The sequence below is a fragment of the Galendromus occidentalis genome, unplaced genomic scaffold, assembly GCF_000255335.2.
Source record: "Galendromus occidentalis unplaced genomic scaffold, Mocc_1.1 scf7180000077476, whole genome shotgun sequence".
In the NCBI taxonomy this organism is placed as follows: domain Eukaryota; kingdom Metazoa; phylum Arthropoda; class Arachnida; order Mesostigmata; family Phytoseiidae; genus Galendromus; species Galendromus occidentalis.
In genome coordinates, this window is record NW_003805464.1 from 149959 (window position 1) to 162734 (window position 12776).

At 51.2% G+C, this 12776-nt stretch overlaps 2 protein-coding genes across 2 annotated transcripts; one reads left to right on the top strand and one right to left on the bottom strand.

Annotated features, from left to right (window-relative positions):
• Nucleotides 1-6074: 6074 nt before the first annotated feature.
• Nucleotides 6075-9188, top strand: LOC100909226 (organic cation transporter protein). Its single transcript, XM_003744993.2, has 9 exons — nucleotides 6075-6464; nucleotides 6563-6818; nucleotides 6917-7085; nucleotides 7197-7353; nucleotides 7469-7554; nucleotides 7766-7980; nucleotides 8088-8269; nucleotides 8422-8561; nucleotides 9058-9188. The coding sequence occupies exons 1-9, from the start codon at nucleotides 6183-6185 to the stop codon at nucleotides 9101-9103; spliced, it is 1533 nt and encodes a 510-aa protein (XP_003745041.1). The 5' UTR covers nucleotides 6075-6182; the 3' UTR covers nucleotides 9104-9188.
• A 278-nt stretch (nucleotides 9189-9466) lies between these two features.
• On the bottom strand, nucleotides 9467-10717 carry LOC108864466 (probable low affinity copper uptake protein 2). Its single transcript, XM_018640176.1, has 3 exons — nucleotides 10585-10717; nucleotides 10118-10334; nucleotides 9467-9880 (listed from the first exon to the last, which is right to left on the bottom strand). Exons 1-3 carry the CDS (start codon nucleotides 10715-10717, stop codon nucleotides 9622-9624), a joined length of 609 nt encoding a protein of 202 aa, XP_018495692.1. The 3' UTR covers nucleotides 9467-9621.
• Between the last annotated feature and the right edge of the window lie 2059 nt (nucleotides 10718-12776).

Sequence of the window (12776 nt, forward strand, 5' to 3'; positions counted from 1 at the left end):
CCTTGGTGGATGTGGACTCCTACGTGGATTCTCCACGTAGAAAGTCTACATTACGGAAATCCAGATCCGATTGGGATGCATTCCCATCGGGAGATCGAATCGGCTTAATCTTGAGCGAGCCCCTTGTCGGTCTTGATGGGCCTCATGGAGCATCGCGAGGTGCACTATCTAACGATGGCTGGCGCAAGCTCGGGAGAATTCATTGGCTCATTGTCATTTTGGTCGCGGAGAGGACGCTCGATGGACGTAATTACCAGTATCGGGATGAAACCTTCGAAACCGGAAGATCCTTGGACCCATAAGCAGCGCTCCGCTGACTGCATTTCTTTGGCTGTTCCGGTGAAGAGGAACTTTCGGAAATCTCTCCCGCCATCCGGAGCTCCGATAGGTCCGCGGACAGTTGATGGGTAATCGGAGCAGAGCAGCAGACGTCGACTCTGAATGCCGAGGCTCTTCCTTTCTATCGTATTCGGGATGGGGTCGGGTGAACTTCTTTCCGCCATTATCCTCGTTCCTCGAACCGACAGAGGGAGCCGAATTCACCTCGAAGCGCTTTCTAGAAGACGGTAGCGGGATTGCCTCACCGTTCTCGCCGGTCGAGCTTAAAAACTAACGAGAGCGGATTCGTTTCCAGTCTGAAAAAAACTCCTGGAAAACGATCACACCGAACAGGCATCCGAAGCTCGGAAGCTGCGAAAGGTGGATTTTCATTCGATTCGGCTCCCAATCCAGCCTGCGCAAGGTCCTAATCCCGTTTGTGGGGCCCGAACCGGAGCTCAGTCGATTCAAGCGCTCCTTTGAGCTCCCGGCCGCGCAATCAGACGCATTTCGATCCTGCTGGTGGCGGAGAGAGGGGAATAGGAGAGTCACGCATCCATATATAGACTGCTTCGAGTGAAAGCATAAAAACATTCACTCTGAAGCTATGCAATGAATGGAGCTCCTCACCCGAAGCCCTCACAGCTCCCTTGGTGGACTCTCCGATTTCAGCTCCTCGGCGCGCTATCAAGGCGAATCCGCGGCTCAGATACAAATGTAATGATGAGATGCGTGCCTCATCCATCGAGCCTCTCGATAGGTCTCACTGAAATCGATGATTTGGCATAGAGCGTGATTCCTGGAGTTTCGCGGCTCGAATAAGACTGTTTCTAGCGCTTGAGAGCAAAATCGAGCTACAGCTACACAGGAAAAACCGGATCGACAATCGTGATTCCCCTCGCGCTCACCCTCCGTGAGCTCATTGGCGAGATTCGAGGTCCTCTCAGCCCTCTCGAGGATATCATGCAATGGAAAAGAGCTCAGAGGACATTCTCAAACAGGCCAAACCGGGAGGAAATTGGATTCGCCGTCGAACTTGGTGGCGAACCTCAAGTTTTCATTCGGTCGAACATCTATGCTTAAGTGCTTTCCCGATCTGGGAGATCTCTCAGTTTTCTGTAATGTTAGATATGAAACGTATCGTCGACGGTCGATCAACGGGAAAAGCTCCGTCGATCCAGCCAGCGAGGATTGTTTTTCTGGTCTCCCGAGGATAGCATTTCGGAGCATTCGGAAAATGAGTTTCTCCGCGACGAAAAAGTGCATTTCCTTCGGGCGGGTTTTTTCGGTCGACTGTTGCTCTTCCTCACAAGTCTCCGTAGGCTTCAACGATCAGGAGCGAAGGGTGTATTTTTCCTGAGACTCCCACACACAGACTTAGCTCAAAACACGTTATCGCTTTTTTCGATTATCGCGAAATGAACGCTAGAAACTCGCGTTCAACCATCTAGCGAACACCACGTGAATGGAGTTGCGAGCCCCAGGAGCTTCAGCCCTGTTGTTCGACTCTGACAAGATGTCAGATCTCATAACGCGCAGGAAGCGCTTCCGCTACCCATCACGTTTTCTGTGGGAGCCCACGAAGATTCCATGTTTGTTGTGTTCGTCAACCCGGAGCAGAGCGGCAATGAACAGGATTCGCTGCCAGATCGCTATGCAGGAACTAGGTCGGTTATGCGGACATGATCTTCGCCTTGAGTTCTTCAAATCTGATTCTCGTGATTCCAGCTACTCGGGTCTCATACACCTAATATGAATGAATTTCGGCTTCGCAAAACGCAGATTCAGAGAGGGGCTACCCGAAACCAGGTCGAGCGAATCAATCGGAGCTTCTGAGCGACAAATGACCCAAATTCACTTCACAGGCGTGTGATTCATTCGTAATGCTTTGTATGTTGAATGTCTTCGCGAGCACCGTGGAATGTGTTCTGGTGCAGCGAGCCAATCACTTGATGAAACGAGACGGAAAAGGGCCGAAGCGGATCGTATCCCGACAGAAGCATTTCTTCAATCAGGTATGTGGCTCGAACGGGAGTCAGGAGATCAGGGAAGCCTTGCTTGTGTGTGCTTCGAGTGATATCTCCGACTGAGGTATGATGTTCCCGACGCTGTAGTCCATGTCTACATGATCCCTGGTCGAGGCCGATATTCGGCCGATGGAGAGCGAGAGCATGGTGTAGAGAATCCAGCGACGTATAGCTGACGCTCGCATAGATGAGCGGAGAAAGTCAACTATAGAAAATTTCGAAATGCCCTCAAGGTATGAGGGTCACGTCAACTTGGTTTGGGTCTGAACTTCGGAGTGATCGGCGCGCTGGCCAGCGGCGAGGATGGCGCTCGATATTTGCGAAATGAAGCCAGTGCGCTTCGGAGGACTTTGGAGCGACGTTGGAACGAATCTCCTGCATGGTCATACATACGCGATGGAAATCATTCATCTTGCTCCTTGACGCTGATCTTGTCCACTGCTACTCCCAGCTCGGATTCGATCGCATTCTTCGTCGTATTGACGCGCGTTTGACGTAGCGGTCCCAGGTCATCAAAAGATGACTCCTGCTAATCGTCGCGATGCTCAAACTCGGCATCAACAGGGGAACGCTCTCAGCATGCCGGCATAATCCTGAGTTTAATTTTGCTTCGCTAAACTCCGCTGAGAGCTTCGTCGGAGCTCGGCGACGGATAATTTCGGCTATGGCCTGAGGACAGACGTCGATTCCAAAGTCCGACGCAGGAATTATGCTCCCGCCACCGTTATGGAAAGATTGTCTCCCTCGAGGATTTCCGACCACTCATCTATTTGCTATGAGTCTCGAGACCCGGTCTCGCTTCGTGGCGTACCTCGGAAAAGCCGCCCCGTCTCGCCTCGGTCCTCGATTGGGCTAAACCATCTCGTGAGGACTCTCAAGCTCCTGACCATGTGTCTTTCGATAAGTTCCCCAGCACCGCATTGAAATTCCTCGAACACCGACTTCTTTTTTGAATCATAAATCATAATAGACTGTACCAAGTGGCTACGATTGGTAACCTGGACTAGATTCAAGCGTTCCATTTCAGAAAACATCGAAGCGCGACAAGAAAAGTCCGAAACGGAATCCGATGGCGTTATTCCCACGCATTTTCCATCCTCGCTCGTGGCAAAAACCGCAGAGAGCTGTCCAAGAACCGCTCATGGTTGACGGTGTCATGAGGAAGTATTTGGTCGCGGAGTTCGTGCTCCTAGTTTGCGTAGCTCATCCGCTGGCGCTTGTTTTTCTTGCGCGTTAATTGAAACTCACGTTTCGACGTCTGAGAAACCCTTTCGAGAACTCCCAGGCTGACCATGATGGACAGCTCGAGTTGGAGGAAGACCGATTCTAGTTCATGCAGATAGGGACGGCGCTTGGAACCTCCAGGTTCCTTCTGCCTCGTTGTCGAATAAAGTGTCTACAGGGAAAAGCGCTTCTGTAATTATTTCTCTTCATCATTGATGCTGATGGATCATTGGTGCACTTGACGCACCTTCCAGAACGACCTCTGACCAGAACGCTGAGCTGGGCAAAAGAAACCCCGTTTCTCGACACCCTCGCTCCTTGACTCCGCCACGATATCTTCCCCCTTCCATATTTCTCCGTCGTGCTGAATCGACTTAGCGGAGATCTCTCGTCACGAAGGAGCGAATTGTGCGAATTTCCTCGTCTCATTGTCAGATCACGCTGTCGCCGGCCGGTGCTTACCGGAACGAGAGAGTACGCTGAGGGATGAAACTTCGAGAAGAAACGCGGCCGGGGAATGATGATGGTGCGAGCTACGGGGGAGGGAGCCCGCCGAAGCGAGCAACTTGCAAGTATTCCAGAGATTGTCATCCCACTCGGGAACCTGGTGGAGCCATTAACCCCGGAATCGTACTCGATTCCACAATCTTTTTCGACGACACGACACTGAACTCGGGTGCAAACATTTCCGTCGATTCACGGAACCTCTTCCACAGTATTTTTCGAGCGGACGACGCCCCGGGGCTCGAATTCATTGCTCGCTCCATTACGGTTGCTATTTGAGAAAGTGTCCTGGGAGTTCTCCTTCAGCTTCCTTCTGGAATGCCCGATATTCGGAAATAGAGACAATGTCGGAGAGATGAAATCTTCCTTCCACGAAGTCGCGGATGAGCTCTGAGCCAGTCGAGATGACTCGTTCCATCCTAGTAGGCCCATTGAGAACACCGGGAAAGATATGCGTCTAGATTCCGCAATCAAAGTACACTCTGTCGCAGACTCTCGCACTTTGACAGAGTGTGGAGCAACACACGGGAGCGGGCAATGAACGTGCCCTAGAACTAGATCTCGTCTTTTAATTCGAAAGATGAGCTCCGAAACGGACGTAGTCGAGTAGGGCTGATGCTGCCCGCTATATTCCTGCATCGATGTTGTCGTAACGGGACAAACCGCCGATCGAGAACCTCCCGCGGGCCACGAGAAGGGTGGAAATCGAAAATCTCCGCACTGGAACGTGATGTGGCTTTGTGAGTGGACATCCGGGGGCAGCAAAAGTAGAATAATCTCATGCCCTAGAACGCTTTGGAACCCCGTCTATGCCTGGGAATGACATCTGATCGGTTGTCTATGATTGGAAATCCAGCCTCGCGCTGGAACGCGCTTCGGGAAAGGCTCTCCTTGACGATAGAGTTTTATCCCTGAGGTTTCTTAAATCGAGGCTCTCGGATTTTATTTATCCTCCTCGCTTCCTTGTGGGAGGGCGGGGCGAACGCTTCGCTCCACATCGATAATGGGATCGGGTTTACTCATGGAGATGCGAGCGGTATATCTCCGTATCGGAGCGATTCTCCCATGAAAGACTCGATGTCGAGACTCCCTAGTCGTACCTCGAATAGCAGCAAGGCTGAAATTCTTTCGGCTGTACTCCGAGAATTTTCCCGCGGGCGGAGGCGAAACAGACTCTCGCAGGGCTCGATTGATTCATCAGATCATGGGTCAGGAAACTTGGGTCTGGGTCTGACCGTGTCATTGTAGCAGGAACCCCCATGCCCGGGATGCTTCGATGAGACGAGGACTCAGTCTACTCTCACTTCATGAATGACGCAGAGCTGAGAATGCTTGATATTCCAGGGCGACTGTGTCCTCAGAGAAAGGGGTATTCTTCACCGCTAAAGGGGAGTAAGCTCGATAGTTCACGAGGTTTCATGAATATGCTCCTGTTGCGAAAAAACCTCCAATACAGGAGCGCCCAGGGTAGAATAATTCGATCCGAGGCGGGTATGACTGGGCTCGAGTTATTGTGAGCATCTATCAAGGTCCATCCTTTGTCGATGTTTCCTCTTTTCCTGCAATTACGACTCCTTTTAGAGCTCTCGCTTCGAAGAACGAACGTCGCTTAGCGCCCCGCTACGAGTTGGAAGGCAATTAGCCGCTAATTATGGGTTTCTGTAAGGGCTCCTGTGAGTCTCACTGCGGTTTGCGTTTGACTCGCCCTGGAAGTATTCCGCTAGCCTGTCGTACACCTGGATGCCCCCCCGATATTCCTGATCGAAATAAAGACCGTCAGAGATTCTCTGTTGTCCGTTGTTTCCGATTTCGATGCGGACTCTGCACGATTCCGCGAAGCTACTCATATACCCGCTCGCCCGATCACTTGCGAGCGCATGCTCATCTTACTCTTTCTTGCAGCGTTTTTATAGCCGGAACGTCACACAGGACGTTCTGTCAAAGGAATCGTCCATAAAGGTGTTGACAACGTCCTCGAGCAGTTGACAGTTTCTCGTGTCGTTCCGGACCTCATCTCGATAGAGCGATCTCGCTTACTCGGCGGAGCGATACGCGATCAAAGTGCCCGATTGAGGAAGCAGCTCAAGTTGGAACCAACGACTCCGCGAAATGGAGCGGGTACTCGATAAATTAGGCCCATGGCATATTCCGGTGGTTCTCTTAGCACTCACATCCTCGATTCCGTACGGTTTTTTCGTGATGAGTTTGAGCTACATGGCTCCAAGAATGAGTTATTGGTGCAAGCCGCCGCCCAACATCAACGACTCGCTCTGGATGAAATTGAACGAAGGTGTCGATCTCCGGTGCGAGTTCTGGAAGGACAACTCTACCCAGAAGTGTCACGAATGGGAATACGATCACACCGAGCATGAGAGTACGCTGTTGGAACAGGTGGGTGGGCGGTGATACATTGCTTCGAGTCGATGAGAAACTATAGGTCATGTACCTGTGTATTAAGTCATCGATCTGGTCGGTGTCATCTCTTGCAGTGGAATGCAGTTTGTGATCAGGATTGGATGCTAGCTACGGCTCAGAGCACAATAATGTTCGGTGCCCTGATCGGATGCTTCGTGTTCTCGCACCTATCGGACTGGTACGGACGGAGGACGAGCTACCTCGCTTCTCTCTTCGTCATAATTACTTGCGGTTTCGGCATTTCGTATACGACGAATTTCTGGATGTTCTGTTTCCTCCGGCTCGTTATGGCAACGGGTCACGGTGGGAAGAGGGCCAGCAGCGCACTCTGTGAGTACGATGCGATCCTTGTGAGCCCGTGTCGCTCCATCCTGCGGCGCTATTTGAGCGGGAATCCGATGATGTCACGCGATATACATACTTCACAGACACTGAATCGGTCGGGGCGACTCATCGGGCTATGGTCACGGTAGGCCAGGACTTTGGTTGGTGTCTTGGTCTTCTGATAATACCCATCATCACCTATCACGTGAGAGACTGGGTTCTGATTCAAAGGATTATAATATTACCCGAGTTCATTTTCGTCGTCCTCGCGTGGTTCGTATTTTCTACAGTAAGGAACGAAGAAGTAATGCATGAGATTCTAAACGCGTTTCCATCGAGTTGCGCGCCCCACTCTAATTGATTCGACCAATGAATCGTTTCAAGCCTCGTGGACGAATCTCCGAAATGGTTGCTATCCGCGGGCAAATACGATGAGTGCCGAGCCTTGCTGGCGAAGATCGTGAAACGAAATGGAATCGATCGGGACGAAGACGTCGATATCGACGCCATCATGGAAGAGTCCAAAACGTCGTTGATGCTGGTGGGTAGCGGCGCTGTGCTTCCAGTGAACTAAGCCCAGTCCGCGCAGTCCATCCGCTTGAAACTTGAATACCTGAGATAATCGAACGCCTTAGTTTGCATGTCTTCGCTTTTAGGAGAAAAGATCGCGCAAAGGAACACTAATTGACCTTGTCCGCGGCTGGACTATCTGCAAGCTCTCGATTTCCTGTTGGGGTCAATAGTGAGTTTCGGCGCCGGCTCGGACAAAGTAGAAACTGATACCCTCGGGGCTCGGAACCGACGCTCGAATTTTGTTTTGTTCCTTGTCAATAAGAGAGCTCCCCGACCCCGCATCTTTTACGAAGCGGTGTCTGATTTAGAGCAAGATCCCAGGCGACAATAATGATGTTTGATAACGATTCCCTAAGAATCATGATTTCTCTCTTTCCCAGCGCTGTCATTATTCTCCTGTATTACCACATGATGTATTTCATAGTGGATATCGGCAGCGATCCTTATATGGGTGTCGTCTACATGGCGCTACTTGAAATACCGACCACGGCAGCCTCGTGGTGGGTTGTGAGAACGTTTCGACGAAAGCCCGTTTATTTATGGTCATATCTTCTAGCGATCTTCTCCGGCATCGCTCTGCTCTTTTCAACCGAAGGCGAGTCAATCTTTTCGGAACGCCAGGAGAGAACAATCCGCGTTTTCGACGATGATTTCTTGACCCGTCGTCCATTGAACATTACCCTTTACTGAACGAAATCATAGATTCCGTCATGATGCGGATGGTCCTGGCGAACCTCGGCAAGATGGCATCGATGTTCCTGTTCAATGGTCTGCTCGTCCACGTGTCTGAGTGCTTCCCGACGAAAGTACGTTCGGTCGCACTCGGCACTTCCGCAATGGCGTCCAGAGTCGGGGCGATGGCTGCGCCGTTTCTCAAACAAATCGTACGTGCGTGCACCCCTTCCGGGGGTTTCGCGATACTTCCCCCCCCCCCCCCGAACGATTAATCGGTTCCCCGGAACGAGAGATCGGAACGCGACGTCCTACGCATAATTTCCAGGAAGCAACGCGAACTGAAATTATTCCATTCTTGCAGGGTATCGCAACGGCTCCGTGGGTGCCTATCTGTGTAACAATATCTTTGTGCATAGTGGCGCTGCTTCTTTCACTCCTCCTGCCTGAAACGTTTGGCAAAAAACTGCCCGACACGTTTTACGAAGCCAAGCAGATGACACGGTGAGTTGCTCTCATTTGCAGTCCCGTTCATCGAACGTTGGCTCCGTTTCTTCTGCCGTCGGCTGGCACTACGCGCTGCGATCAGAAAGTCACAGTTGGATGGTACTGCAAGCACGATGACGACAGAAACGACTCAAGTAGTGGCAGAAGAGGAACCGCTCGTACGATAGCCGGTACTGAGACGCAGCAGTGATTTTCGTCATAAATCTGAGGGCTTCGAGTGGACGAAAAATGAATCAATATCATCATACCAACGTCGCAATCTGCTCTCGTTTGAGCGTTAGCCGGCTTTCCTCGAAAGGCGCGGATCGGGAATATTGACAGGCTCGGATCGGACATCAAGAGAAACCTACATAATATTTGCGGGAATCCCTCGACGGAAATTGGCGCTTCACCCTCGCCCCGCCTCGACGGCGATTTGGAATAGGAACGTCTTCGCCGCGATTCAGTGAGTTTGAACGATTTGCTCTGTTTCATTGGAAACCGATTCTTTCAGACAATCATCAGCTTCGAAAGGAAAGTCCCTTCTGCCTCCATCCTAGTTCCTGCGTTGCTCCGGAATGAATGTTGAAACGAATGTGTGGCTATGTGAATAAACGAAAGACACGGAACAGTGTCAATGAGGAAACCTTCTGAGGGATCAGGTGTGATTATCAAATTGCACAATTTATTCTTGTATACAGTATTTCATCACAGTATGATATCATGTAGGCAATCCGGAGGCTATTGAATATCTATCGTCTCGAGATAGATTGCAACCTCCGACCAGAGCGAGCGCTCAGTTCTCATCCCGACTAATCAAAGACAGAGAGCAGAAAAGGACTTCAGGACAAAGAAAGTCGTACGTTAAAAAATGCTCGAGAGGCAGATATTGAAGAGGAAAAAACTCTTCACGTTTGAACGATTATGTGTGTCTTCTCGATGGTGAGAAAACGTTGCTGCGACGCGCTCGATTGCGGCTGCTCGTTGTTTTCCATGAAATAGGAGCGACCGCTCGAAAACTAATCCGGATTCGCGGAGAAATATCTGGTCAGGTACGCGATTGTCAGTAGATTCTAAGCTAGGAGATCTTTGAGGTAAGTTCCTGGTGCTCCTTGATCAGCTTTGCGAACCAGTCACGCGAGTGTTCGAGTGAAGTGGGCAAAGTTGGAAGAGGTTTACGAAAGACCACAACGCCGATTAGGTAATGACCGACTCCCGACAGCAGCAGCACGGTCACTGCGATCCAGCCCGAGTATCGGAGAATAATTCCCATCACGAGAAATCCCAGGATCACTTGCAGGATATGCAGAAACGTCTGAATCAGATGGAAACGAATTCTGTGGAAATAAAATGGAACGACCTAGTTTCAGTTTTTTCAAAACTGGACTATTGTTGCCGACGCCGCAGCAGCCAGCGTAAGTGATTTCACTGACTTCGTCTCGGGATCTGACGACGACGTCGACGACGACGACCACCACCACCACGATGGCCAATAAGACGAAGGCGGCGGCTGTAGCAGGCAGATATCGAAGTGATCGGACTGATTTCAGCATGATAGCGTCGAGTCAACCCACCTGTACCAGATTTTGTCGACATTAATGCGATGACGCCCGCAAACCAGGTCGTTGCTTGTTGTGGGCAAAGCTCTTTTCTCGAGTTTGCAGCGACGGGATCGAACGTAGACACTTTCTTTGGTTCGCTGACGTACCTCGCGAAGGTACTGTCTCGAGACGATGATGCTCTCGTAGAGCGCACTGAAGGCCGCTACGCCTAAGCAGAGACAGCTCATACCTGCCGGAGTGGATGGTTAATCGCGTAAGCGGCGAGTTCTTGCGTTGCGTCGTCGTTGCTATGAACGGGCTCATGTTGCGCATAGATTTGTCCGTCCGGAAGTCATCGGCGACAATCTTGTTCACTCCTCTAATTAGCTGTTGTTGCTCCACAACGAGGTAGCCAATCCATTGGTCGAAGGAGAAAATTTCCATATCTAAGTAAGCTAGCCAGCTAATCAGCCAGCTAGGTAGATAGCTGGCTTACTCACCGACCACAGACGAGAGCGTGATTCCTTTTGACAATTGGTGGAGGTGATTTGCGAAGTGGTGTATATCGAAAGCCATTGAATATCCGGAGGTTTCATCCGCTCCCTCCAGAAGTTCATTTTCCGAACCCTCCATCTCCATCTGAAAAGATCGATCTAGATTTTATCTCACCCCCCTTATCGGCATTTCTGCAAGATTCCTTTTCTAGATTATCCGAGCGAATCAGAATCGCTTGGTCTGATGTGATTTATTCACGCAAATAATTTCAGGAAGGGATGCAGTGCACTCCCCTAGTTGATTCGTCGTCGTCGGCCGCAATCTCATGTTACGCCCAGTGAACTTGCATGTCGCCATCGCGCTTCTAAACCGGAACTCGGCATGGCAGGCCGGGCAGACCGCAGGCTTTCGGGAGTCAAAACAAGGAACCGGTCTTGATTACCTACTCGGTGATCACGATCTCGAACTCCGCAATAATATCCGCAACAGCTGTGGGCTAGCACGAGTGCGGAAGGGAATCGACTGCAACATCCGGATACTTGAATGAACTTAATTCTTGAATTTCTGTTCCCCTCGGTGCGATTCGCGATCCTACGCGTCTTCATGGCTCGGATGAGCTCTTCTGAGTTTTATGCGAGGCGTCAATCGCTTTCGATTTCGGAATCAGCCGGGGACTCGATCTCTGATCTCCAGAGTTCGACGGCTGTTTCGGTTTGTTGAACGAATCCCATTCAGGGGTGCGGCGACAGGATTTCCCTTAACGTGACACAGTAGAGCTCAATCTGACTCCCCGGAGAAATGATCCTTCCGCTGGGCTCAATCGACTACATAGCATCAGGAAGCGAACGGGAAAAAGGCTTTAGCGACCTGATGATTCATCTCACCATTTGCTGTCAATTTGTCTGTGGGTGTCCGTCATGATTTCCGTGCAAGCCTCTGCCTTGGAAAATGCATTCGAGCGAAAACAAAGCAGGAAAAAAAGGGACAACGCCCGCGGACTAACAGTTACGAAGAGTCGGAACAAAAGACCGTCGCCAGCAGCGACATAGAGAAAGCAACGACCGAAGGATCAAACAAAAGGAGGGATCTCCGCCGAGTCGACGAACGGGGAAGTCGACGCCTTCCCCGATCCTTTGTTTCCAACAGATCCTCCGAACCTAAGATATCCCGTAAGAGCTCCAAACCACTGCCGTTCTCGAGCTCATGGCCGGAAACTCATGCGAAAGTACAATCACCGTGATCCACAGCCGGTATCCAGAACAGCATCTTGATTCTTCAAGACCGAACAATTGCTTTCTGTGGCCTATACATATGGTTTCCTCGAAGTCCCGACCGAAGCTGTGTCAGCGGAGCGATTCTGCAGTGGGTGATGAACTTTGGCCGATCAGCTGACACAATTCCGGCGGCCACGGTCAACGCGTGTTCCAATATCTGCACTACGGGCAGTGTTTACCAATCAGTGAAGACACTGATTTGAAACTCCGATCTGCTGGCCCGGATCTGAGATCGCAAACTCTGAGCTATGGGACCGGCTTGACCGAAAGCTCAGATTACCTAGTCACAGGCGTCCGAGGCTCGGGGCCGGGCTGGAGTCTCCCCGCTAGAAAGTTCTCCGAAATATTCTGAGCTCTCACCTCAATCTCGAGTCGTTTCCCTCATTCACGTTTGCTGAGCTTGCGACGCAAATCCAGATCTCAGCGAGCAGGCGCTATTCACAGAATCGAGCCGTCGCGAACGGAGAAACCAGCTGCTGAAACTTCGATCTCAGAATGCACGGGACGACGAGCTGATCAAAAGCTGCCCTAGCTGACGATTCTATCGCAGCTGACCCAGTCGCTCCGGACCAGTCTGGTCGGGGACGGCGACAGTCTACGCCATCTTGGGGAGAGTGAAGTTATTGAAGAAGATTCTGAGGAGCTGCTCCAGCAAGCGTCGCTGCCACCGTTCGACAAGTACCTGCGGAAAGCAGCAACGAGCTTCTCGAGCGAAAGAAGCAGCGAACAACGGTGCCGCGTCTTCTGCTGCTGCTGCCACCGTTCGCCGACCCTAAACTGAGAAAATCCTCTTTTCCCGGCAGATGAGTGAGACGAGTGGGTGGGTTGTTGGCTTGCCGGCCGGTTACCGGCCACTAGAATGCTGATGATGATGCATGCAATCGAGTGAACTGGTACATGGTGGAAAACCGTGGGAACGCCGA